This window comes from Urtica dioica, chromosome 1 (assembly GCF_054948205.1).
Source record: "Urtica dioica subsp. dioica isolate 48M chromosome 1, U.dioica_male_clone48M_v1_H2, whole genome shotgun sequence".
Classification (NCBI taxonomy): Eukaryota; Viridiplantae; Streptophyta; class Magnoliopsida; order Rosales; family Urticaceae; genus Urtica; species Urtica dioica.
This window is the reverse complement of record NC_142756.1, coordinates 1,889,283-1,912,207: the sequence shown is the minus strand read 5'-3', so window position 1 is coordinate 1,912,207 and position 22,925 is coordinate 1,889,283. Positions and strand designations below refer to the sequence as shown.

Genomic DNA, 22,925 nt, shown 5'->3' with positions numbered 1-22,925 from the left:
GATCTAAAGTTCTAAACTAACGTATTCCCGGATCTAAATGAAAATTGAAAATAATTCATAAGAAATTCGGAATAAAATAATAATGGTTTTAAATATATGATTTTAACCATAATCATCACAAACTAACAATAAATTCAAATATTAATTCGGATTAATAAAAAAAAATTAGAAAACATGAACACAGAGTCTAACATATTCTCGGATGTAAAATAAAATTCAAAACAAATCAATAAGAAATTCGGAATAAATCAATAACCAAGTTCAACATAACCATAATCATCACAAACTAACTAAAAAATAACAAAAGAATTTGGATTAATAAAAACAAATAGAAAACATGAACACAAACTCAAAATCAACACTAGATTCATGTTCACAACTACCAATTTATACTTAATCTTCAAGAATTATCAAGAAATTAAAAAAAAAAAAAAAAAAAAAAAAACTCAAAATCATCAAAATACAAATTCACGTCGGTAAGCTCACCAATATCAGTGCTTTTTCGGCGGTATATGGAGAAGTTTGGCCTTCGGAGCGTCGGTAAGTTGTCGGGAAGCTCGGAAAGTGGCGGAATTCCGGAAGATTTGCACTGGGTCGCGTCGATTTTCTCAGAATCACCGGAAACCTCCTGTTTTGGTCATTCCGGTGCCGGACTCTTCAAAAAAACAGGAACCGGACTGGTTCCCGTCCGGTTTCCCCGGAATTTAAATCCATGATATAGGCTTACCTTCTGCGCACGCAATAAAAGCTTAACATATTATTTAAATTGTTTCATAGAAGAAAAAAAAATTCAGTTTCGGACTTATTAATAAATAATAATAATAATAATAAAATCTATTTTATGCTTACTCTATAAAAGAAACTTTGATATTTTGTGTGTGCGTAATTTTCTGAACATTGCTCAGTAATATGTCTATATCATTACGTAAATGTATTTTTAGTGTTCTTACAATAAATAGGTGAACAAGATATGATCAACTCACATCAGACACTATTAATGTCAATGTCAGACGTAGTGTCAATAATATGAGGCGATCGATTCAATTGTAGGCTCGCCAAGCCTTTAATTTGGCCATCAATGCCCCTTTTTTAAAAAAATTGTATATCACGGGAAAGTTTCAAAAAACAACTCTATGTTTTAGCTAAGTAACAAATTATTTACATTGTATCATAAAAAATAAAATAAAAATAAGAACTTTCAGCTTTGAACTTAATGACAACATTAATATTAGGGATGGCAATTTCGTGTTCGTGTCGTAATCGTGTCGTGTTAATCGTGTTTTCTAAAAAAATCATTAGAACTAAATCCGACCATTTATTAATCGTGTTTAAAATCTAGATCCAAATCCGATCATTTATTTTATCAGAGATCCATATCCATTTAAATTAAATCATTTAATAATCGTGTTAAATGGGTTATTTAATCGTGTTTTAATCGTTTTTAAACATTTAACCTTAATTATCCAATACACAAAAATAAAATAAAAATGTGATTAATGTTAGCCAATGCAAAAACTTGAATTACATAATGTAGTTATCTAAATCTATTGATCTCAATCTAACAGAAGAAAATATATTACAACTTCAATTTTGAGGTAGAATGGACAATTCGCTTCACCCTATCAAAGGAGGAGCGAATTTTTTATAAATTCTCAATTGCAAACACAGCAAACTGACACACGTGAACATTTCATAATGCACGTGGATATTAATTTCATATGCATACGACTTTTCCTTTTAGTTTTTCTAATCAACTTGGACTCATAACTACAAAAAAGGACACTCTGTAGCAGAGCATGAAGTTGTTTTACTAGTTGGATGACTGGATCTAATACAATAGGAAAATATCGAAGTAAAAAAAAATACCTAGCTCATTATAATAACATTAAGAACTAGACATTGATATTGCAACTCAATTTCTCTATTTGGCTTAATTTGATACTGGACGGCGTCAACAACGTCTGCGAAGGACGGGGCGGAAGAGACCACATCGCAGGTGAATCCGTTACATTGAACAGACATGGAGTAGTGCTGTAGTGGCTCAAATACTCAGATCGACACCCTATATTTTCCCTCAAAAATATGTAAGCACAAATTCTACAACTTACCCCAGCTCTGCTCTGCAGAAAGTTTGCCCTCTTGGTGCTGTCTTCGCAGAAAGTTTGCCCTTTTATGTTCCATGGCTTCGGTTCAAGCTTTGTTCTTATTGTGCAGAAAAATCATAGAACATATGGCATGAACAAAACAGTCATTCATGACTCAAATTTCATCATCAAATTCAAATAGTCATCCATGAATCGAATACGCTAAAAAAACAAATAGAGCAGAACAATTTAAAAAAAAACCCCAACTAAGAAACCCTAACCTCTTGAAATCTTTTGATACACGAAGAGAGGCCGCAGCGAGTTTGCATCACAAAATGGCATGGAAAGCGTGTTAGAGAATGACGGAGAGAACGGCGGTCGTCGAGCACTGCGAAGGTGTCCATGATCTAGCGTTTCATGTCGCCTCCGATGAATGTCGTTCGATTGATCGTGCTTCATTTCGTGAAGACCAAGCCCGGGACGAGCCGATGAGACCGGACGCGAAGATCTTCAACCTCGTGCTCGGCGGCTGAATGAGGTTCGGGCTCGGGTTCAGAGGCGAGAGGGTCGCAGAGTCGATGGCCTGGCCCGACGTTGTAGCTGATGTGAACTCGGTCGTCGTCGTCACGAGGATCCACGAGATGGTGGAGACAGACTGAGAGAAGGAGAGAGAAAGGGTCGGTGAGAATTAGTGAGATAAAGTGCGAGAGAGGTGGAGAGGTATGAGTTAGACCTTAGAGATAGATAGAGATCTGACTTTTATTTTTTCTTATAAAATTTAGTCTAGTAAAATTTGAGTTCTTCAAACTTCAAACGAAATCTTTAGAGGTAAAATTTCCCTCCTTTTAAAATTAGTGAAAATTAGACCAAATTTGACCAAAAAATTTGATGAGTCTATTTAGAAGTTTAAAATTACATGGACAATTTTTGTTACAAATGAATAGTCTTTTATTATCAAATGATTAACGTATTCAAAATTAAAAAATAAACGTAAGTTGCCTTTTTTGTTACTAATTTTTTTAAATTATAATTAATCTCTAATTACGAGATTTAAAATCATCAATAAAAGTCAGTTTTTAATTTCTTTTAAATTAACTATAAAACATGAAATTGTTATTAACAATGAAACGTGGGTTGTGAAAATTATTAAGCAACATTGGGCTACACACTAATTGAGTACCTTTATATAGATAAATGTCAAAACTAATTTAGTAGATTGATTTATATGTGTTATTTATTTATTTATGATAATACAACTTTATATATATGATTCTTATTAATTATGAAGTCAATTGGTTATGGCTCCTTGAATTGAATTAGATTAAATTGAATATCTTTCTTTAAAATTTAATAAAATTAATCATCTTTTAAAAGTTATATAACATTTGATGCAATATGAATTGAATTGAAATCCAATAAAATTGAATATATGATACGTTATTATGAGATGATAGTTATTGTGATTGTGAATTGAAATTGTTCGATATGAATTGAATTGTATTGAAATATAACAAAATTGAATATGATACGTTATTATGATAATATAGTTATTGTGTTTGTCAATTTTAAATTATGATTTTTCAATATGAATTGAATTGAATTGAAATTCAATAAAATTGAATATGATACATTATTATGAAACTATAGTTATTGTGATTGTGAATTGTGATTGTTCGATATGAATTGAATTAAAATTGAAATCAAATAAACTTGAATTTAATATGTTATTATGAGACTATAGTAATTGTGATTGTTCGATATGAATTGTGGCTCTTATTGCTCCCGTTAAGTCAATTGGTATACTATTGAGTATATGTTATCATACGTGAATTGATATTTATACAAATATACTTTATTTTAGTACATTATATTTTCTAATATTAATTTTATGTTTATAGTTATAAATTTATAATTTTACATATATGATATTAATCGTGTTTACATGGATCGTAATCGTGCTATTACTCGTAATCGTGTTAATTGGATCATATTCGTGCGGGTCGTAATCGTGTTTCGTGTCGACCATTTAATAATCGTGTTAATCAGCTTTTTATCGTGTTACCGTAATCGTGTCGTTTTGAACAATTATTTAATCGTGTTAGCGTGTTCGATCCAATTAAGAACCGATCTATTTATTGAGATCCAAATCCGCCTTAAATCGTGTCGTAACCGTTTCGTGTTTCGTGTCCGGACCAAATTGCCACCCCTAATTAATATATGTTATGTTTCACACTCTATCACAAAAAACGCTTAGAAGTTTTGTATATTCACGTAATATTTAAAACAAACTCTCAACTCCATTTTTTTGTTGATTTTTATGCATAATTATTTTAAAAGATATTATGAGGTGTTTATCTTCAAAAAATTTACTTAAAATGAGAGCATAGATGAAGACTAATTCATATTGTTTATATAATATTAGCCCATGAAAACTAATTTGATATTAGAGTTTGAAAAAAAATGATGTAATATTCGTGTACAAAAACAAGAAAAGCTAGACATGGTTGTTTTCTTTTATAATGTGAAGGTATGAGCTGCTAAATATAAACTAAAAAGATATTAGTGCAAAATACAAGGGGAATTGATTATGAAGTATAAAACTGAGAGGTTTTTTTGTATTGTTTATGATAAGTGTAAAATAAAGGATAATAATGTGTCAATTGACTAAAACTGAGGACTCTTTTTCCTTAATATAATCAATTATATCAGATATTTAAGACAAATATTAGGTCTTATTTTAAGAGAATGTCCGAATTATATCGACCTAAAACGAATCTTCAATCAATTCATCAACAACACTCATTTATTAAGAGAATCATTGTTAAATAACTCAGCGAAACACATATGAAGTTATGAACCATTCGACTGCTCGCCAAAGATCCTCCTCCAACACTATTTTTGAAAGAGAAAAAAAAAACATAACACTATTTTTGAAATATTGAACTTTAAAAACACTATTTACGCTAAATGAGTTTATACCCGCAATATAACTTTGGAGGTACTCTTGAAATTACTACTAAGATTAAGTTAGGAACCACAGCAATTAGGATCTGTCTACCCAAAAGACAAATATCAATGTACTTGAAACAAAAACGTTATTTTTTACTAATTATTCGTACATTTATTTCCCAAACTAACCATATGTTTCTCCACTCAGGATTTTATATAGTATTATTATTGAGTGAACAATTGTGCCAAAGCCCAAAATAACAAATCCATGTTTTCTTGAAAACATTTTCTATATAAAATCACGAGTACACCAAAAGAAAAATATTTTTCTAGCAACAACACACACACAGAAAAAAAAAAAAAAAAAAAAAAAAAAAAAAAAAAAAAAAAAAAGAGACAAGTATTAATGTATGCTTGAAACGTACATAGGTTATTATTCCTAAAATACAGATACGTTCTCCACTTATGATCTCATATTTAGGATACGGTTTCATTAATATCCTTTTGCCTCCAAATAATCAATATCTTTTGGATACATTGACCATGAGTCCATGTTTCATGTGAAGCGTGATCGTCATGGTTGGCGAAATGGGATGTCCTTGCACAACTTGAATATGATATCTTCTCAGAATGTTGACCACAACCACTTTCGCTTGACCCAAAGCCACGTCTTTTCCCGGACAAGTCCTCGGTCCCGCATTAAACGCCGGGAATTTGTGTGGCGGCACGTAAACCAGCCTGTCTCCGGCCTCGGGATCGATCCACCGCTCGGGCTTGAACTCGAGACAATCCTCGCCCCAGATCTCTCTCATCCTTCCCGTGGAGTAAAATGACAGAAATACCCTCCCCTTCGGCTTTATGATGTGGCCGCTCGGGAGAGTGTCTTCTTCGGCGGCGGTCTTGTGGTTGAAAGGCACGGGCGGGTATAGCCGCAGAGTCTCTTGCAACGCGGCTTGAAGATAAACCAACTTGTTCAATTCCTCGGGTCCAAAATGAATATTCCCGTCTTTCTCGAGAAGTAATTTCTCATCGATCTCCTGGAGAATCTTGGCCTCGACGGAAGGATGAGTCGCGACGAGCCAGAAAAACCAAGTGAGGACCGAAGTGAACGTGTCTCGAGAGGCCGCGGTTAAATTCATAGCGAAATCCTTCAGAAATTTGTCCGAGTATAGGTTTTTCTTGTCATCCAGAATGATCGAGATCATATCCGAGTTTCTTTCTTCGTCTTCGTGTAGCTCTTTACGCTTTCTTGATAGGCAATCGTAAAGGAACTCATCGAATAGTTCGAATCCCTTCTTGTGCTTTCGCTCGCCTCCGATCCCAAGCCACCTTTGAAATATCCAAAGGCTCTTCGGAATGAAGTGTCTCTGGAATGCAGTCTCTTGCATATCCCCGAAAGCCTTTTGATAGTCGGAGATAGAGAATCTGAACTTATGGGAAGCTAGGTCGAGACCGAAAATCAAGGAGATCGCATTCTCGAATGTGACCATCTTCTGAAACACGTCTTGTAGGTCAACCTAATGATCATAAATTAGCTCAAGCTCATAAGTCATTGCTAAAGAGCAATTTAGTGTTTTTTGGTTGTATATAATTGGTTTTTTAATTAGAGTAACTAGTATGAACTACATATATGCTTAGTGTCATTTTGGTCTTTATAAATTAAAATATTAAGCAAATTAATTGTCCTAATCAAACTATTGATATTATAGCATTTGAATATTTTTCATAGAATTTAATTTTTTATAGTTTCAACGTCAAAACAATTTAAACTAACATTGTCGTAGCCTAAAATATAAAATCAAATTTAAGAAGTTACATAGAGTACTTCAAAAGATTAAGCAATGTTTTTTTACAATTATAAACAAGCTATTTAAGTGGAGAGCGCTAGCTAAGCTCTAGAGCCGTCCCTGAGAACACTATAATAGTTAAATATTGTATATAAGTAGTAAAAAAAATGTTACCTGAATTCCTGTCTGGGAGACATGATCCAGAAATGGAATTAGGTCATTGACCACTCTTCTATGAATGACTTTAGAAATAAACCCTCTCTTGCTTTGCTGAACATTCCAACTATGAAACATCTTTCTCTGGAGCCTCCACAGATCGGAGTCCACGCTCAGAATCCCATCACCTAGACCCTCAAAAATCTCACGAAACTCGGGCCCTTTTGGATAGTTTGCGAAATTCGTGCTCAAGATGTGTTGGATATTTAGAGGATCACAAGTGATGGTGAAATCGGAGTTCGAAAAAACAAGGCATTTGAACTCAAAGGTTCCACCACTTTTACACAAAACTTCGGTGAAAAAGTCGTGGAATTGCGAGAAGTTTTTTACGAGCCTTGGCAAGTGTCTGAGGATCGGCCAGTTAGTTAAGACCGGAGGTTTTGTGTCAACCATCCGGCGGAGAATAATTACAATAATGGCTAACAAGCATAAAACTATGCACAAGAAAAGCATCAAAGCCATAATTAAAGTGTTTTTTCCTTTTCAAGTATGATTTAAATTGAACACTACCTATGAAAATTCGGACACTTATATAATATTCAATTGACTTGATTCAATTATGTTTCACGATATTCACTGCTTTATCACAAAAACCTTCCATGCTAATATGCATTCTCAATTACGTAGATAGGGCATGGATAAATTAATGTCGAATGACATCATTATAATGGATTAATTATGGATCATGCATGTATAGTTGGTTATTTGGTGAAACCAACGCACACCTAACAACTAACATAAGGGTTATTAACATTAAACATTATTAATATACATACTGAAGTCCTCTATAACTATCATGTACCGCATATATATAGTACATGCTAACGTATTATTAATATATAATAAAAGTGTTACAAAATAGTTGGCTTCATAGGCGATGACTTTTTATTCTTACATCATTTCTCATCTAAAACACTAAAAAAAATTGAGGGGACTCTTATAGTTCTGGTGGATTAATTTAGTTGGGTCCGTCCCTGTACCTATACTGTATAAGTTATAAATGTACAGTATAAGTTATAAATGTATATCATTTCAATCATGTCTATGAGTAAACAGTATTTTACTACAGAAATAAGATAGTTTTTTTTTATATAAATTTATACAAAAAATCCGTGTTCGTGATAAACAATTTCGCCTGTCAATTGTATCAGCTGCATTTAAAAGACCAAAGAATTTTTTATTATAGCATGTAAACCTATATGATATTTATGACGTAGTAGTTACTTTGGGTGGGTGGTGATACGTGCATGGTTCCTATCAACTCCTTTTAATTCTGAGCAAATATTTCAACTCCATACGTAGTAAAAGAAAAATTAGTCCTTTTTTGGTACTATCGTGTGTTACATATCTTTATAGCTTCACTAATTTTACAGATTAAAGTATTTTGGAACTTTTATTACGTGGCAATACTCAACATTTTGTGCATCTATTCAAACGTTCCGTCAAAAAATTGTAAAAATAAGATGGCTTTTGTGAGAATGACGGAGCTAAATTACAATTTTAAAATTTTAAGTTTCTAGAATAGCAAATGTTTTATTTTTTTATTTAACTATTGTATATATAAGAACCACTTCCCAGAAAAAGAAAAACACCTATATCATATACAATCTAATGGACCGCATCCAAATGTTAAATTAATTACTAACAAATTTGATTTTTTTTTTTCATTCATTAAAAAATTTGGCATAAACAAATTAAGTGAGTACAAATAAAAAATCATATTGTCTAGAATTTTTTAGGAACTACATGATCACGTTGTATTAATTCTTTTAAAACCAAGATGTTGAAAGGCAATAAAGGTTTTACATATCTTTTTCGTAAATCCAGAGAGACGGATCTAAATTAGTATGCTAACTTTGAGTATAAGATACATAATCAACTCGGTCAGGGTCAATAGATCCATGCAGTCTAAAGTGTAATAAAAAGCTAAACTAATGAATTTCTAGAGGCACAAAACAAGACAAGTAACATAATACAAGAAACTCAGAACATACAGATTAAAAAGCTCGGTGAATTGGTAACATGGACTAGTTCAATTGGTAAAACATTCTCACCCCCGCAAATTAGGAGATGCAAAACCAAATTGCTAAGAGGCTCGGTTTATTCATTAGCATATAACTTATTATAAATAGAAAATATCGTAAGCACATCAGATTTCGATCTTTATTCATGATCACCGGCTACATAAGACGCATGGTACGACACGCGACGGTGTCATTGTCCTTCTCCTCTTCCAGTCGGTTGGAATTTAATAAATATATAGTGTTAATATTGAGAGAAACGGACGATAATGCCGCATTTTTTAGCGATAGGGTTTTATGTCTCATTCTAGATTCGTTTACATATTAATACTTCTTTAAAAATAAATGTAAACTTAAGCTTTTAATATTAGAAAAACATGAAATGAGCATAGAAATCCCCATAATTAATGCCATTTCTTTTCATATTGAAGACTCATTTTATGGCAGTAATTTGAATGAGGCCCACATGTCAAAAACGAATATGTCTGACCGGATTCTTACCTCTCCTTGAAGGGGGAGAAAATTGAGTATTTGATTGCACAAATAGAGCTAGAATGAATGAGAAATTGGTGTTTAAAATGGTCAAACTAACCACGAATTTAACAAGGGAAAAATATTGGTGAAACTATTGTCCTACATTGGTGAGGTAACTCATTATGGAGATGGTTTTTTTTAGGAAATCTACTTATTTTAATTGTTAAGTTCGACATGGAGGCTTTTCTTTTAGCACACGGGAAGTGTGCGAATCGCCAGTCATATTCGACTCAAATTTGAGAACCAAGTGGCGCCCTCGACATTTGTTGCAAAAGTATCCATTTTGGTGCCAACAATGACGAGTCTCCTAATTATGTTTGTTTCGAACTGTTGCAATTCCTCACGCATGGCCTAAATCCAAGCTTCTCATCCTTTCGAGTCTCTCTTGATGTTTTTGGGTACAACCTATGATATTAAAGTATCCCACACCGATTGGGTAATTGAGCAATGTACTCTTTATAAGTGCGTGACATCCCTCCACTTTTAAGTGAGCTTTTGAGTGTGAGTTAACCCCACACGTCCAATATATGATATGTTAAGAATAAGCAATGTGACTAATGAGCTTAATTACTAGAGTTGTCAAATCCTTGCATCCAAATCACAAAAAATCCTTAAACCCACTTTTGTGTGCATAATCCTTGAGTGAGAAAAGGGAAAAGTAGCTCATGCCCATTCAATTATTGCCTAATTTGTAGTGAGATTGCAATATAGAAGTGACATAATAGAGGCCCATCCCTGTATGTGTTAACTTTCTACGATCGATATATGTTGATCCAGCCCTACAACTTTTCAGGTTCCTTAGTCTACTTTTTATAATTATTCCAGAAAATATAAATACGTACCAAAAGCCATATGATTATTAAACGATGAAAAGAATAAACGTCTCTGAATTTCAAGTAGTAAACCTTCGAGGTGTATCAATGTCGTGGGAGTTGCGTTAAGTGCTATTATCCGTGGCTTACATTTATAATTAATATTAAGTTGTGATCAACAAATCTAATTAAAAGAGAGGCAAACAAATATCAGGGTAGTAACTGTGTAGGAGCTAGTACACTTATTTCCCAAAAAATAACATAATCCGAGATATAGGAGCTAGTAATTAAGCACCTTATTTAATTTCTCTCTCTCGATCAACACCTTTTGAACACATTCACGATGAGTCCGTGCTTCATGTGTAGCGTGATGGTCAAGGTCGGAGAAACATCATGTCCTTTGACCACTTCGAGACGGTATTTTCTGAGGACGTTGACCGCGACGACTTTTGCTTGAGCCAAAACCACGTCTTTACCCGGACAAGTCCTGGGTCCCACGTTGAAGGCCGGTAATTTGTGCGGCGGCACATAAACCAGCTTCTCTCGGGTCTCGGGATCGATCCACCGCTCGGGCTTGAACTCGAGACAATCTTCGCCCCAAATCTCTCTCATCCTTCCCGTGGAGTAAAATGACAATACTACCCTTTGCTTCGGCTTCACTCGGTGGCCGCTCGGGAGAGTATCTTCTTTGGCCGCGGTCTTGTGGTTGAAAGGCAAGGGCGGGTATAGCCTGAGAGTCTCTTGCAACGCGGCTTGAAGATAAACCAACTTGCTCAATTCCTCGGCCCCGAAATGAATATTCCCGTCTTTCCCGGGAAGTAATTTCTCTTCGATCTCCTTGAGGATCTCGGCCTCGACGAAAGGATGAGTCGCGACGAGCCAGAAAAACCAAGTGAGGATCGAAGTGAACGAGTCCCGAGACGCCGCGGTCAAACTCATAGCGACATCTTTCAGAAACTTGTCCGAGTAAGGGTTTTCCTTCTCCTCTAGATAAGCCGAGATCATATCCGAGTTTCTTTCTTCATCTTCATGTATCTCTTTACGCTTTCGCGATAGGCAGTCGTAAAGGAACTCATCGAATAGCTCGCATGCCTTCTTGTGCTTTCGCTCGCCTCCGATCCCAAGCCACCTTTGAAACTTCCAAAGGCTCGTTGGAATGAAGTGTCTATGGAAAATAGTCTCTTGTATGTCTCCGAAAGCCTTTTGATAGTCGGATCTAGAGAATTCGAAGTTATGGGAAGCTAGGTCGAGACCAAAAATCAAGGAGATCGCATTCTCGAACGTGATCACCTTTTGAAACACTTCTTGTAGGTCAACCTATGATTATCAATCAGTTCAAGCTTATTAGTCATTGCGAGGAATTAATTAGTATATATAGTACTATTTTTGGTTGCTAATTCATAATTGATTTTTTAATGTAATTAATTAGTAGTCTCTGAATTGTTATGTATGTGTCATTTTGGTCACTATAAATTAATACTTCAAGCAAAATGTTCTTATAACTATTGATATTATAGCATTTTAGTACTTTTCATAAGATTTTTTTTTAACTTCAAGGCCCTAAACAACTTTAAAGTTAAAACATTATCATAAATAACTTAGTAGTTTTATCATAAACATTATCATATTATATTGTAGCCTAAAATAATAATTAAAAGCTTAACATAGAGTTATATTATTTGTAGCGATGCATTTTTAAATTATAAACAAGTTGTTATTTAAGGTGGAAATCTCCCTGGAAATCAGAATAGTAAAATATTCTATTTATGTTGTACAAAATAATTAGCTGAATGCTTGTTTGGGAGACAAAAGAACAAAACATAAAGGAAAAAAGGACAAAAGAGTATGAAACATAATAACCTGAATTCCAGTTTGGGAGACATGATCAAGAAACGGAATGAGATCATGAATAACTCTTCCGTGGATGACTTTGGAAACAAACCCTTTCTTGCTTTGCCGAGAATTCCAAAGTTGAAACATCTTTCTCTGTAGCCTCCAAAGATCCGAGTCCACGTTGAAAATCCCGTCGCCTAGCGTATCGAATATGTCCCGAAACTCGGGTCCTTTTGGATAGTTTGCGAAATTCGTGCTCAAGATGTGTTGGATATTTAGAGGATCACAAGTGATGAAGAAATCAGAATTCGAAAAAACAAGGCATTTGAACTCAAATGTTCCGCCACTTTTACGCAAGACTTCGTTGAAAAAGTTGGGGGATTGCAAGAAGTTTTGGATGAGCCCCGGCAAGTTTCCGAGGATCGGCCAGTTGGTTAAGACAGGAAATTTTCTGTCAATAAATGCAATAATAATGGCTAACAAGCATAAAACTAAACACAATATTGAAAGCACCAAAGCCATAATTGAAGTGTTTTTTTAAGAAAGATTTTTATTGAACACTACAGATGAATATTCAGACAAATTATATATAATATTTCAAGTTTGCTATTCTTTTCCTTAGAATTTTCGTACACTATTCATTGCCTTATTATTACAAAACCTCCATAACGTAGATAGGGTATAAATCGATGTCAAATGACAAATCAATAATGCAATAACTATGGGTCTTATCTAGTTAGTAATTTGGTGAAATCAACGCACACCTAACAATCACAACGAAAGAGTTATTAGCATAAGCTGCAAAACACGTTAGTATTACTATAAATATACTGAAGTCCTCTATCACTATCGCTGTAGGCTGTAGCACGTATATATATAGTACATTATGGCGTATTATTTATATATAATTGTTAAGTGTTCCAAAGATGTACGCTCCTCTATCACTATCGCTGTATGTAGCACGTATATATATAGTACATTATGGCGTATTATTTATATATAATTGTTAAGTGTTCCAAAGATGTACGCTTCATTGGTTTGGTGATGACTTTTTATATTTAGTCACGTGATTATTTTTTTGAGACTATTCTAAAACTATAATCATTTAAAAAGTTGTTGACTAAAATTTAATAAACACTTTTTATTCTAAGCTATAACTAAGTTTGCCAATACGTACTGATCTATTGTCAATAAACACGGTTATTTATTGACAATATTATCAATAAATGATCATACTTTTGAAATAAAAAGCATTTATTAGATTTTGGTCAAAAACTTTCTAAATAATCATAGTTTTGGAATAATCCCTTATCTTTTTATCAGATACTAGTTCTTCCACATGGCACGTTAAACACGGTTATTTATTGACAATATTATCAATAAATGATCATACTTTTGAAATAAAAAGCATTTATTAGATTTTGGTCAAAAACTTTCTAAATAATCATAGTTTTGGAATAATCCCTTATCTTTTTATCAGATACTAGTTCTTCCACATGGCACGTTATGTTTTTAATATTTGTGCATATTATAGGAAATCATAACCAATAAAACAGTTTACCATCGTTACTTGCGACACAATTAACCATGGACGACATAAATTAAGAAGAACTAAAAACAGAAAAACACTAAGATTTTTTCGACGATGAGCCTAAGAACCAAACAATAAACCTTTCACGACACGCATTCAATGAGAACCAAAAACCACAACTCATGAGAGGAAGATCGCAAATGAGAATCGATTTCTCTTGTCTTTTCTCTCATGATCATACTATGTTTTACTCGCCCACTCAGTGCCAATTACAGAAATTAAAAGCGTTTAAATTTTTTTAAGGAGTGTACTAACTAATATAACTAACTCTTCTCCTAGCCGTCAATATTCAACAGCTTCAAGAGATGACGTCAAATCACAGGTCTTTAAGCCGAGTCACATGAGTTGTCGATGATGCAGCTAATCTCAATATCTATATATATCATTAATAATAAGAATCGCATTTAAATGTTATAAAAAAATGGTATAATAGTTCCCACAAATTTGAATAACGATATAATGTTTGAGTATATTAAATTAGTAGTAATTAATTCAACATTCAAAAAATTTAAGGGCATACTAAAATCTATTTGTAAATTTAACGGTATAGTATATATTTATCTTAAATATAATGACAATAATACAAAAATAAATAATTTTTTATTAATTAATAAATAATTAGGTTATAAATTTAAGGTATGAGGTCTAAATAAGTCCTATATCTCCCATTTATTAGAAATGAAACAAATAATGAATCAAAAGGTGGTACAATTTCCCCCCAAATATATTAGCCGTAGTTGTAACTTTATAGTCATTTATGTTGATTGTCGTTTATCGTTGATGGGCTCTTCTTCAGGCCCAAAAATATTCTAACACGATCTTGTGGCTTCCTTGTGAAGCAAATCCAATCGATTTGTTTGTAATCCTGACAAAACTCTTTAACTTTTAAGATGAATGAGAATCATCGTAGAACTAGAAACATTACCGTAAAGTAACAGGAATAGCGCCGAATAACGGCGAAAGCGAAAGCTAAAAGAAGAGAAATTCCTTGAAAGAAAGCTAAAAAACAAATCATAAAGATTAGTTTCAAAGCCTCGTTCTATGCTTCGAAAAATATGAAAATGTCGGAAAGAGGAAAAAGAGACAAATTACAAAAAAAATAATTCATTATCCAATATTAGTGCCACCCGGCAAGAACCAAGTTTCAGGGTTCATTTGTTTAATTTTATAAGCGTATTTATTGCACAAAAAATCAAAATTATTCAACCTCTATATTCTTGAACTCCAAGGCCAAAGTATAACTCAATGATATAATAATAAAAATAATAATTGCAAAAGTAAAAGTCTAGTGCCTAGCATATTATTATTTACAACTAATCAGAGGAATTTTTTTCCTTTTTTATTTTGCTTAAAAAGTGAGGTTATCATGTTTTGTGAAATCATATGTTACTCAATGAGCAATGTGTGTGTGACACTTGTCAATAATTGGTTCTCAAACGAACCACTCTTGATTAATGTAAAAACAAACATACATACACCACTCTAAATTAATTACTAAAACCCTACCTAAAAAAAAAGCTGAACAAGTTTGCTTCCACATCAGGAAAGACAAAGATTCACCCTCTTTTTCTAAGAGCTCTTATCTGAAATATATTTCCAAATCGCACCAAGAAGAGAGAGAATGAAAGGTGATCAAAAGGATCGACAAGTTTGCTTCATACTGAAACAATGGATTGTCAAGAAGACTATATCTTCAAGCAACCAAAACCCCATAATTATAACAACATTAACTGTTCCAGAGAGAGAGAGAGAGAGAGGGAGATAGATATAGAGAAAAGGAAAGGAAGTGATTTTTTTTATGGAGAAACTAGTGATGGAAAACATATTCAGTGTAGAGAGAGAGTCTCAGATTATAGGCGCTAACGAGCTCTCTAATCTCACCTCAAAGCAAAGGCACAAACTGGTCGAGAGAGGAGTGATTCAACCGCTCATTTCCATGCTTCATTCTCAAGATTACGAGGCCATTGAAGCTTCCCTTTTCGCTCTGCTCAGCCTTGCCTTTGGAAGCGAAAGGTTGGTGATAATACACTTATGCTATAGTTATGATGATAATATCAAGCCATAGGCATCTTGATTTTGGTCCCTAAACTCTTATTTAGAGCAAAATGCTTTATATCCTTTACGTATTGAATTTCGTTCGAGAAAATGACTGAAATGCAACTGATTTTCTCGAAAAAAGACAGGGACCTAAATGTCATTCGCATAATAGTTTGTTTGAGACTATTTGCGCTAGAAAAAAGTTTTTTTTTTTTTTTCTTGTGGCTCAAGTCGCTGAATGAAACCCAAAATCATTTAACAGGAGCAAGAACCGGATAGCCAAATTCGGGGCTATACCTGCAATAGTGAACCTCCTCGGAAGCGGAAACGAATCGCTGATCGAACTATCTTCGGCCTCGATGCTGATCCTCTCTTCCTGCAAGGCCAACAAGCTCCAAATCGCCTCGTCCGATCTCGTGATCCAGACCCTAATCCACCTCCTAAACGACGACGCGAACGAAAACGGCCAAACCAAGCTCGACACTATTGCAACGCTCCACAGCCTCTCGACGTGCCGCGAGGCCGTCCCGTTCCTAGTCTCCTCCGGAACAGTCATCCCTTCCCTCCTCAAGCTCCTCGGGTCGCCGGAAAACTATCCGGAGCTCGGTTCCAAGGCCGCGGCTCTCCTCGAGGACCTCGTCTCCGTCTCGGACGAAGCCCTCCGAGAGGCGGCGGGGTCGCCGGGGGCGATTCGGTCATTGGTCGAGGCGGTCGAGGCGGGGTCGGACCAGTGCCGAGAGCACGCGGCCCGGGTTCTGCTTTTCATATGCAAGAGCTGCAGAGAGACTTACAGGGGTTCGATCCTCGGCGAGGGAGTCATTCCGGGTCTGCTCCAGCTGAGCGTGGACGGGACTTGGAGAGCCAAGAACACCGCCGCGGAGCTTCTCTTCCTTCTCAGAGAAACGTGCCCGGGTTTCAGCGGATCGAGGAACGAGGTGATCGAGGAGATTATGCAGGAGATCGATGCCGAAGAAGGGAGAGTCGTTGATGCCACGACTCTCAGGCTGGTGCAGAAGATGATTGCGAGACTTAGCACATAAATCGGCTTTTCACGCTCTTTATCTTGATCTTTCCATGAGCTTTACTATAGAGAAGGACCATAATTTTTTAGTATAAATTATCACACAGACAACTTCCCAGACCAGTCTGTCAGCAAGCAAGTAAAAAAGCAGAGAAATACAGCTAGAGACAGTTTAGTAATAACCACCACCGAGTATAATGATTTATAAACATGCATTTCAAGACGTTATAAAAATAAATTACGTAAAGAATTCTTCAAAATAATGCCAAGAAGAAGGCTAAGCTGTAGTAGTTCATATATTTTTTTCACAAAACACAGAGTATAATGACATGATGAAACATGTGGTTTAGAACACTTTAAGACAAATTTTCCCAAAACAAGGATAAGCTATAGTAGTTCATATTCTTTACTTTTTCTCTGACAAAAAATAAAAGCCCATAGCACAGAGTGTATTTTATTGAATTCATATCATCTTCCCTACCAAAAATAAAAACCAGGGTAATTAGTCATGAGCGAATTCGATAAGCCTGTTTTTATAGTAACGTATTCCGTTTCAGCGAGACCTCTTATAATAGCTATAGGCCACAGCCACGGCCGCCACGGCTCCAACGACGGCAGTGACTGTAAGAACTTCCTTTTGTTCGAATGATCCGACCCAACTCATAATCTTGCAGTTTGATCCCTCTTTGCTACACTGTTCTTTGGGATTCCCTCCTTCGGTTTTTCCACTCTCTTCGAAACTTCCGTCTCTGCAACAAGTGAACCCGCCTCCATTAGCACCCTGGCAACAGCCTCCCGAGCTTTCCTGGTTTTCCTGGACAACACTTTCTTGCTTCTTCTTCTTCTTATCAGCTTCCTGTTTTCCATTCGGAAGCTTCTGTTCTTTGGCTTTTTCATCTTCCCCAGTCACACCCATCTGACCCCTGCAACAAATCAGAGTCGTTTTCAATTCTCTAAATCAAGAACTCTACAACAGGAACTGGATAAAATGGTATATTTCACAAACCAGCGTGATTGTGAATATATAAGTGATATGACATCGATTACATTATAGTGATAAGTGGATAGTTTAGGGTTGAATATGGAATACTTAGAAGTTAAATTAGTAGAGAGCACAGACCTCTCAAATGTCGGATATCTACCTTGTATTTCCTTTCGTTTATATATTCGTCAATCCAAAAATATTTCAATTTGGATCTACCGTCTAGTTACAAAATATATAGAATACTTGAATTGAAACACTCGATAAAGCAAAACATTATAAAATCAACAGATTCACATACCTCCACAGTCGTTCTACGACCTCGCCTTGCCCAATATGTTGATCAAGCAATTCCGGTACATCATCAGGACTGACATAGCCATACCTACATCAATATGGGAAAGTACTTGACTTCACAAAAAATTTCAAAACAACATGATTTCAATTCGAGAATGAAAACTTGTAACAGTGCACAACTTACCAGTGACCTTCTATATTCCCATCTTGACCTGGACTGAAGATGATCAAGTTTCCAGCATATTTGTGGCCTCCAACGTGAGAACACGCACTCACGATCACCTCATCGTTTATGCCCCGAGACCCGATTTCTTCATTGAGCTTTTCGATTAGAACCGGTCCGCAAACACCACACCTGCGATCCCGACTTCCATGGGAGCAAACAAATACAAACGAGCTCGTCAAAGCCTCTTGAACTCCAGAGTCCCAAGGCTTGCCGTTCAGAACGACGTCCTCAACGAATCTATCGACATCAGATTCTTTCAAGCCCCTTTACAAAGAAACAAACAGCCAAAACCTTAGGCTCAATCGCATCACTTAGACAAAAAAAATGTAATGAATAGAATAGAGATAATTAGCCTTACAGACATTGAATAGATATGTTTTCATGCCATAGAGAGCAAATAAACATCATAGCAAGGAAATTGTTGTAGCAAAAGTAAAAGTGCAGAGTTATTCATTATCATCATCCCTATATCAGGTCTATAGGTCAACAAGAGCATATCATCATTTGAAACTTTTTGGAATGTATACCAAACAAAATCAACTCAAAGTTGCATTAATCAGAAGCTTAATCGCAATTATTACTGAAACAGCTGGTCCGTCTAATAAAGAGCGCCGACAAGAATATTTCACACACACATAAATAAAATATTAAAAAAAAAAACAGAAAACAAAATAGCTTAGTTTATTCTTCTTCTTTTTCCTTTACCTGTATTTGATCATATCAGGAAAAAGCAACACATCTCCATCCGAAAACTCGGTCCCTTCGCGGCCCTCGCAGATCGTCAGCATCGTCTGCCAAATCGCAGCACGGAAAAAAAATCACTAAAATTCCTAAAATTATTTTTAAAAGAAATGATACACGAACAGGTTGAAGAAAACCAGACCTTGACGGCGATATCATCCTTGCGAGACTTGAGAGCGGAGGCGAAGAGCTTCGGAAGCGGATCGGCGTCGGAGGACTCGACGCGCGAAGGCCAGTCCACGGGGCTCTTGTAGCAGAGGAACACGTGGCGTCCGTACGCTCCGACGGTACCGGCGAGAGAGGACGAGTGCATCTCCGGTCGCTGGAAGCCGTACTTGGCGTTGTCTTCCTCGACGGAGGGGATCGGAGCTTCTTCTGACGCCATGGATTTGTCTGCGAGATTTGATATGAGTCGAGAGTTTCTTGAAATAGAACGAATGGAAGAAGAAGAAGAAGGGAAATGACGATTTTTGAGCAGGGCTGATATGTGAGACCGGTTGATGTGCACAATGCGCATCTACGGTGGTTGGTGTATTTTTTTTAATTATTATTTTATTTTATTTTTTGCTTGTGGACTTGTGTCTTTTCACAAAATAAAAATGGGAAAATAACACATTTATACCCTGTGTTTTAGTGAAATGTCGAGTTTAACCCTCGGTTTTCAAAAATGTCGAGTTCATACCCTCTGTTTAACTAAAATGACGAAATTATACCCTGTGTTTAACTAAAATGACGAAATTATACCCTGAAATAGACAACAGTGTCACAAATATTCTTTTTATTGACTTTTCATTGACGTTGACTATAATATTTATAATATAAACACCAATTATCTTTATTCATTCGCGCAATATATGTAATTTATTTAAAAACTAAAAAATAAACAACAGTCTCTTAATCATGAAGAACAAAGAAAGAGGCAAATGGGTAAACATCGATAGTTGAGAGTCATCAAAATCGCATATTCGAACAGAGAATTCAAGATTTAGAGTTACTATTCGAACACGGAATGAAGTCATTTCTTAGGCGGTATGAGTTTTATTATTTAATTTCAATTTAAGGCTATTTTTATTTCAAAATTGAGAATTTGGAAATTAGGGTACTGATTTAGATTTGATTCGGTTTTTCTTATATAAGAGTTAATATCAATGAAAGGGAGATTTGTGACGCTGTTATTCATTTCAGGGTATAATTTCGTCATTTTAGTTAAACAGAGGGTATGAACTCGACATTTTTGAAAACTGAGGGTTAAACTCGACATTTCACTAAAACACAGGGTATAAATGTGTTATTTTCCCAATAAAAATCAAGGTTTTGTTTTAGCCCAACAGTCCCTCTATTATTACGCGACTTTTATTATGGTACATAAACTCCTAATCTAGGAGTAAAATAGCTTTAAATTATCAATTGTATACCATCTATTTTTTTACAAAACCTCTAAACTAAAACATATTATAAACGCTTATTAAAAAAAAATATTGTAAACTTGAAATTTTAAAAAAAAATTATTAAAACAAATATCACTCCAACTAAGCCTAAGTTTAAAGACATACATGGTTTCGGAATTTCTTTTTTCTTATGAAGAAATTACTTTCGCGAAGGATTGAGGTAAAAGTGAACATCCACAATGTAAAACAAAATAAAAAAATTAGTTTTTATCGTTCTGTCATGATAAAATTTTCATTTCGAATAAACGTCAAGTGAGGTGTTTTACTAATCAAACCAGCCTTTTTGTCACAAGGTCTCATAACTTAATTTGATGAATTTGAATGTTTCAAAACATATGAATGAAATATATATATATATATATATATATATATATATATATATATATATTAGTATATATTTTACTTTATTACTTGTAGATTTAGGCTTTTGAAAAATTAGGAAAAAACGAAATTGGCCCCCAAATATTTAGGAGCCAAAAATAAAATAGAATTGATTACAAAATGTAGCGTGCCCTTCAAGACAAAAAGAATTAGAAATGATTATATGTGCTGCATATATTATAAGATTTATTGAAATGTTGTCTTAAAAAAAATGATATGTCATTAAGAATGCCTTCGTTAGTCTTCGCAACGCAAAATATACTAATAAACTTTGAAGCAAAATACTTGCGTTTTTTATTCTGTTCACAAATCAATAACCTAATTGCTTGTGGTTTGGGATAATAGGTCACTTTTTGAATCTTGATATACCTGATTCCAGCCTTTTTCTAACTTATAAGTATAATTACATGATTTGGAGTCACTGCAAAACTTGCTCCAAAAAAATATTCCAAAGTTAAAGGCCAATCGTAAATAGCTTTTTTTTTTTTTTTACAGAGTAAATATTTTAAATCATGGCTCAGGTTTTTTTAACTTTGTTTTTCTAGGTGCAGGGATTAGGAAAATAGATAGTATTAAATTTAAAAGCAGATTGTATTTTCTTAGAATAATTTATTCATGAAAATAAATAATAATAAAAAAGTAAAAAAGCATGTAATCGCACAAGTTGACCGGGGGAACTTTTGATTCCATTGCGTGATGGTCTACCGAATCCTCTCCAATCAAATTGGAGCAGAAAAGCCCGAGCCCACTTAACCACTCACTATCTGGAACGTGGCATTGACTCTTTGAGTCGTGAAGTTTATTTTTTGGATTATTATTATAGGGCCTGTTATTTGGTAGTTCACTCAAACTGTTTTTATTTTCTGTTTTTGTTTTCTTATAGTTGTAGTCTAAAATTTTTTTGCAGTTGTTTTCAAATAACTGTTTGATAAGGATTTCAGTTTTTTTTATTTAGTTTTTTGTAATTTTATTGTAATAATTCACATAAGAATTAGGCGTCGAGTTATATACTAATTGAAAGTCTTTGCTGCAAATATAATGGTCGTACTTTCAGTTATAATGATTGTTCACAAGTTCATCGGAAAACACTGTTTGTCTTTGTAGTCAATACAACAAATATCAAATTTTGATACCTAATGTTGACTAAAAATAGTGAAAACTTATGTGCTCGACGGGAGGATCACGACCAATTAACAGTTTGTAAAATGGAATTCCGATTGTTTAAAGTGCCATAATTGTAAAACTTAAGTTTTCCAATGAACGAAAACAAATTCGATAATCAAAAGCAAGGAAAATGAAATGATGTTGATAGGAGGGAAGGAGATGTCAAGAGCAGATATTAAAAAAAAAAAAAAGAGTTAAAAAAGTTGAGTGAAAAAATTGGAAAACACCTAAAAACCGTTTTCTGATTTTCTTCATTAAAACAGAAAACAGTTTGAAAACGTTTTGAGTTGTATTCTGAGAATCATCAAACAAACAGTGAATTCAGTTTTTTCATAAAACTGTTCAAGTTATAAAAGTAAAAAACAGTTTTCAAGTTAAGAAACAAACAGACAACTATTTAAAAAAATTTGACCTAAATTTAATAAATATTTTTTATTTTAAAAGTATAATTATTTATTGACAATCTTGTCAATATATAACTGTGTCAAAGTAGAGGTCAATAAATTTGTTAAAGGAGGTTGTGAATTCGATCCTCACTCCCACTAAAACTGTCTTAAAAAAATATTAATAATAATAATAACTGTATTTATTAATCCACAATAAAATTGTATTTATTGAAAAATTTAGTCATAATTTTGGATTAAAAATATTTATTAAATTTGCTCAAGAACTTTTTTAATGATCATACTTTAAAAATAATCTCTTTATTTTATTGATTGTTTATTGAACTATAGGACTGAAATCTCAATTGTAGAAGCAACATCCATCGCATATATTAATGGGATTAGGAAACATATACAT

The 22,925-nt window shown here is 34.3% G+C and overlaps 2 protein-coding genes and 2 pseudogenes across 3 annotated transcripts; 1 reads left to right on the top strand and 3 right to left on the bottom strand.

Annotated features, from left to right (window-relative positions):
- Positions 1 to 5,551: 5,551 nt before the first annotated feature.
- LOC149406195 (alkane hydroxylase MAH1 pseudogene) lies at positions 5,552 to 7,498 on the bottom strand (annotated as a pseudogene).
- A 3,107-nt stretch (positions 7,499 to 10,605) lies between these two features.
- Positions 10,606 to 12,758, bottom strand: LOC149406194 (alkane hydroxylase MAH1 pseudogene; annotated as a pseudogene). Its single transcript, XR_016296306.1, has 2 exons — positions 12,264 to 12,758; positions 10,606 to 11,720 (listed from the first exon to the last, which is right to left on the bottom strand). The product of XR_016296306.1 is annotated as an alkane hydroxylase MAH1 pseudogene (transcript).
- Positions 12,759 to 15,367: 2,609 nt separating this feature from the next.
- LOC149406193 (ARM repeat superfamily protein) lies at positions 15,368 to 17,294 on the top strand. The gene is made up of 2 exons (XM_089620289.1): positions 15,368 to 15,840; positions 16,127 to 17,294. Exons 1-2 carry the CDS (start codon positions 15,626 to 15,628, stop codon positions 16,902 to 16,904), a joined length of 993 nt encoding a protein of 330 aa, XP_089476415.1. The 5' UTR covers positions 15,368 to 15,625; the 3' UTR covers positions 16,905 to 17,294.
- LOC149406192 (Sucrase/ferredoxin-like family protein) lies at positions 17,120 to 19,672 on the bottom strand. Its single transcript, XM_089620176.1, has 5 exons — positions 19,274 to 19,672; positions 19,096 to 19,181; positions 18,349 to 18,654; positions 18,169 to 18,252; positions 17,120 to 17,808 (listed from the first exon to the last, which is right to left on the bottom strand). The coding sequence occupies exons 1-5, from the start codon at positions 19,646 to 19,648 to the stop codon at positions 17,439 to 17,441; spliced, it is 1,221 nt and encodes a 406-aa protein (XP_089476302.1). The 5' UTR covers positions 19,649 to 19,672; the 3' UTR covers positions 17,120 to 17,438.
- Positions 19,673 to 22,925: the final 3,253 nt, after the last annotated feature.

Excerpts from the sequence above, each read along its gene's own strand:
- LOC149406193 (XM_089620289.1), top strand. The coding sequence starts at position 15,626 with ATGGAGAAACTAGTGATGGAAAACATATTCAGTGTAGAGAGAGAGTCT. Across the intron at positions 15,841-16,126 it reads CTTGCCTTTGGAAGCGAAAG|GAGCAAGAACCGGATAGCCA; the intron begins GTTGGTGATAAT and ends ATCATTTAACAG.
- LOC149406192 (XM_089620176.1), bottom strand. The coding sequence starts at position 19,648 with ATGCGCATTGTGCACATCAACCGGTCTCACATATCAGCCCTGCTCAAA. Across the intron at positions 19,182-19,273 it reads AGGATGATATCGCCGTCAAG|ACGATGCTGACGATCTGCGA; the intron begins GTCTGGTTTTCT and ends GCGATTTGGCAG. Across the intron at positions 18,253-18,348 it reads GGGAATATAGAAGGTCACTG|GTATGGCTATGTCAGTCCTG; the intron begins GTAAGTTGTGCA and ends ATATTGATGTAG.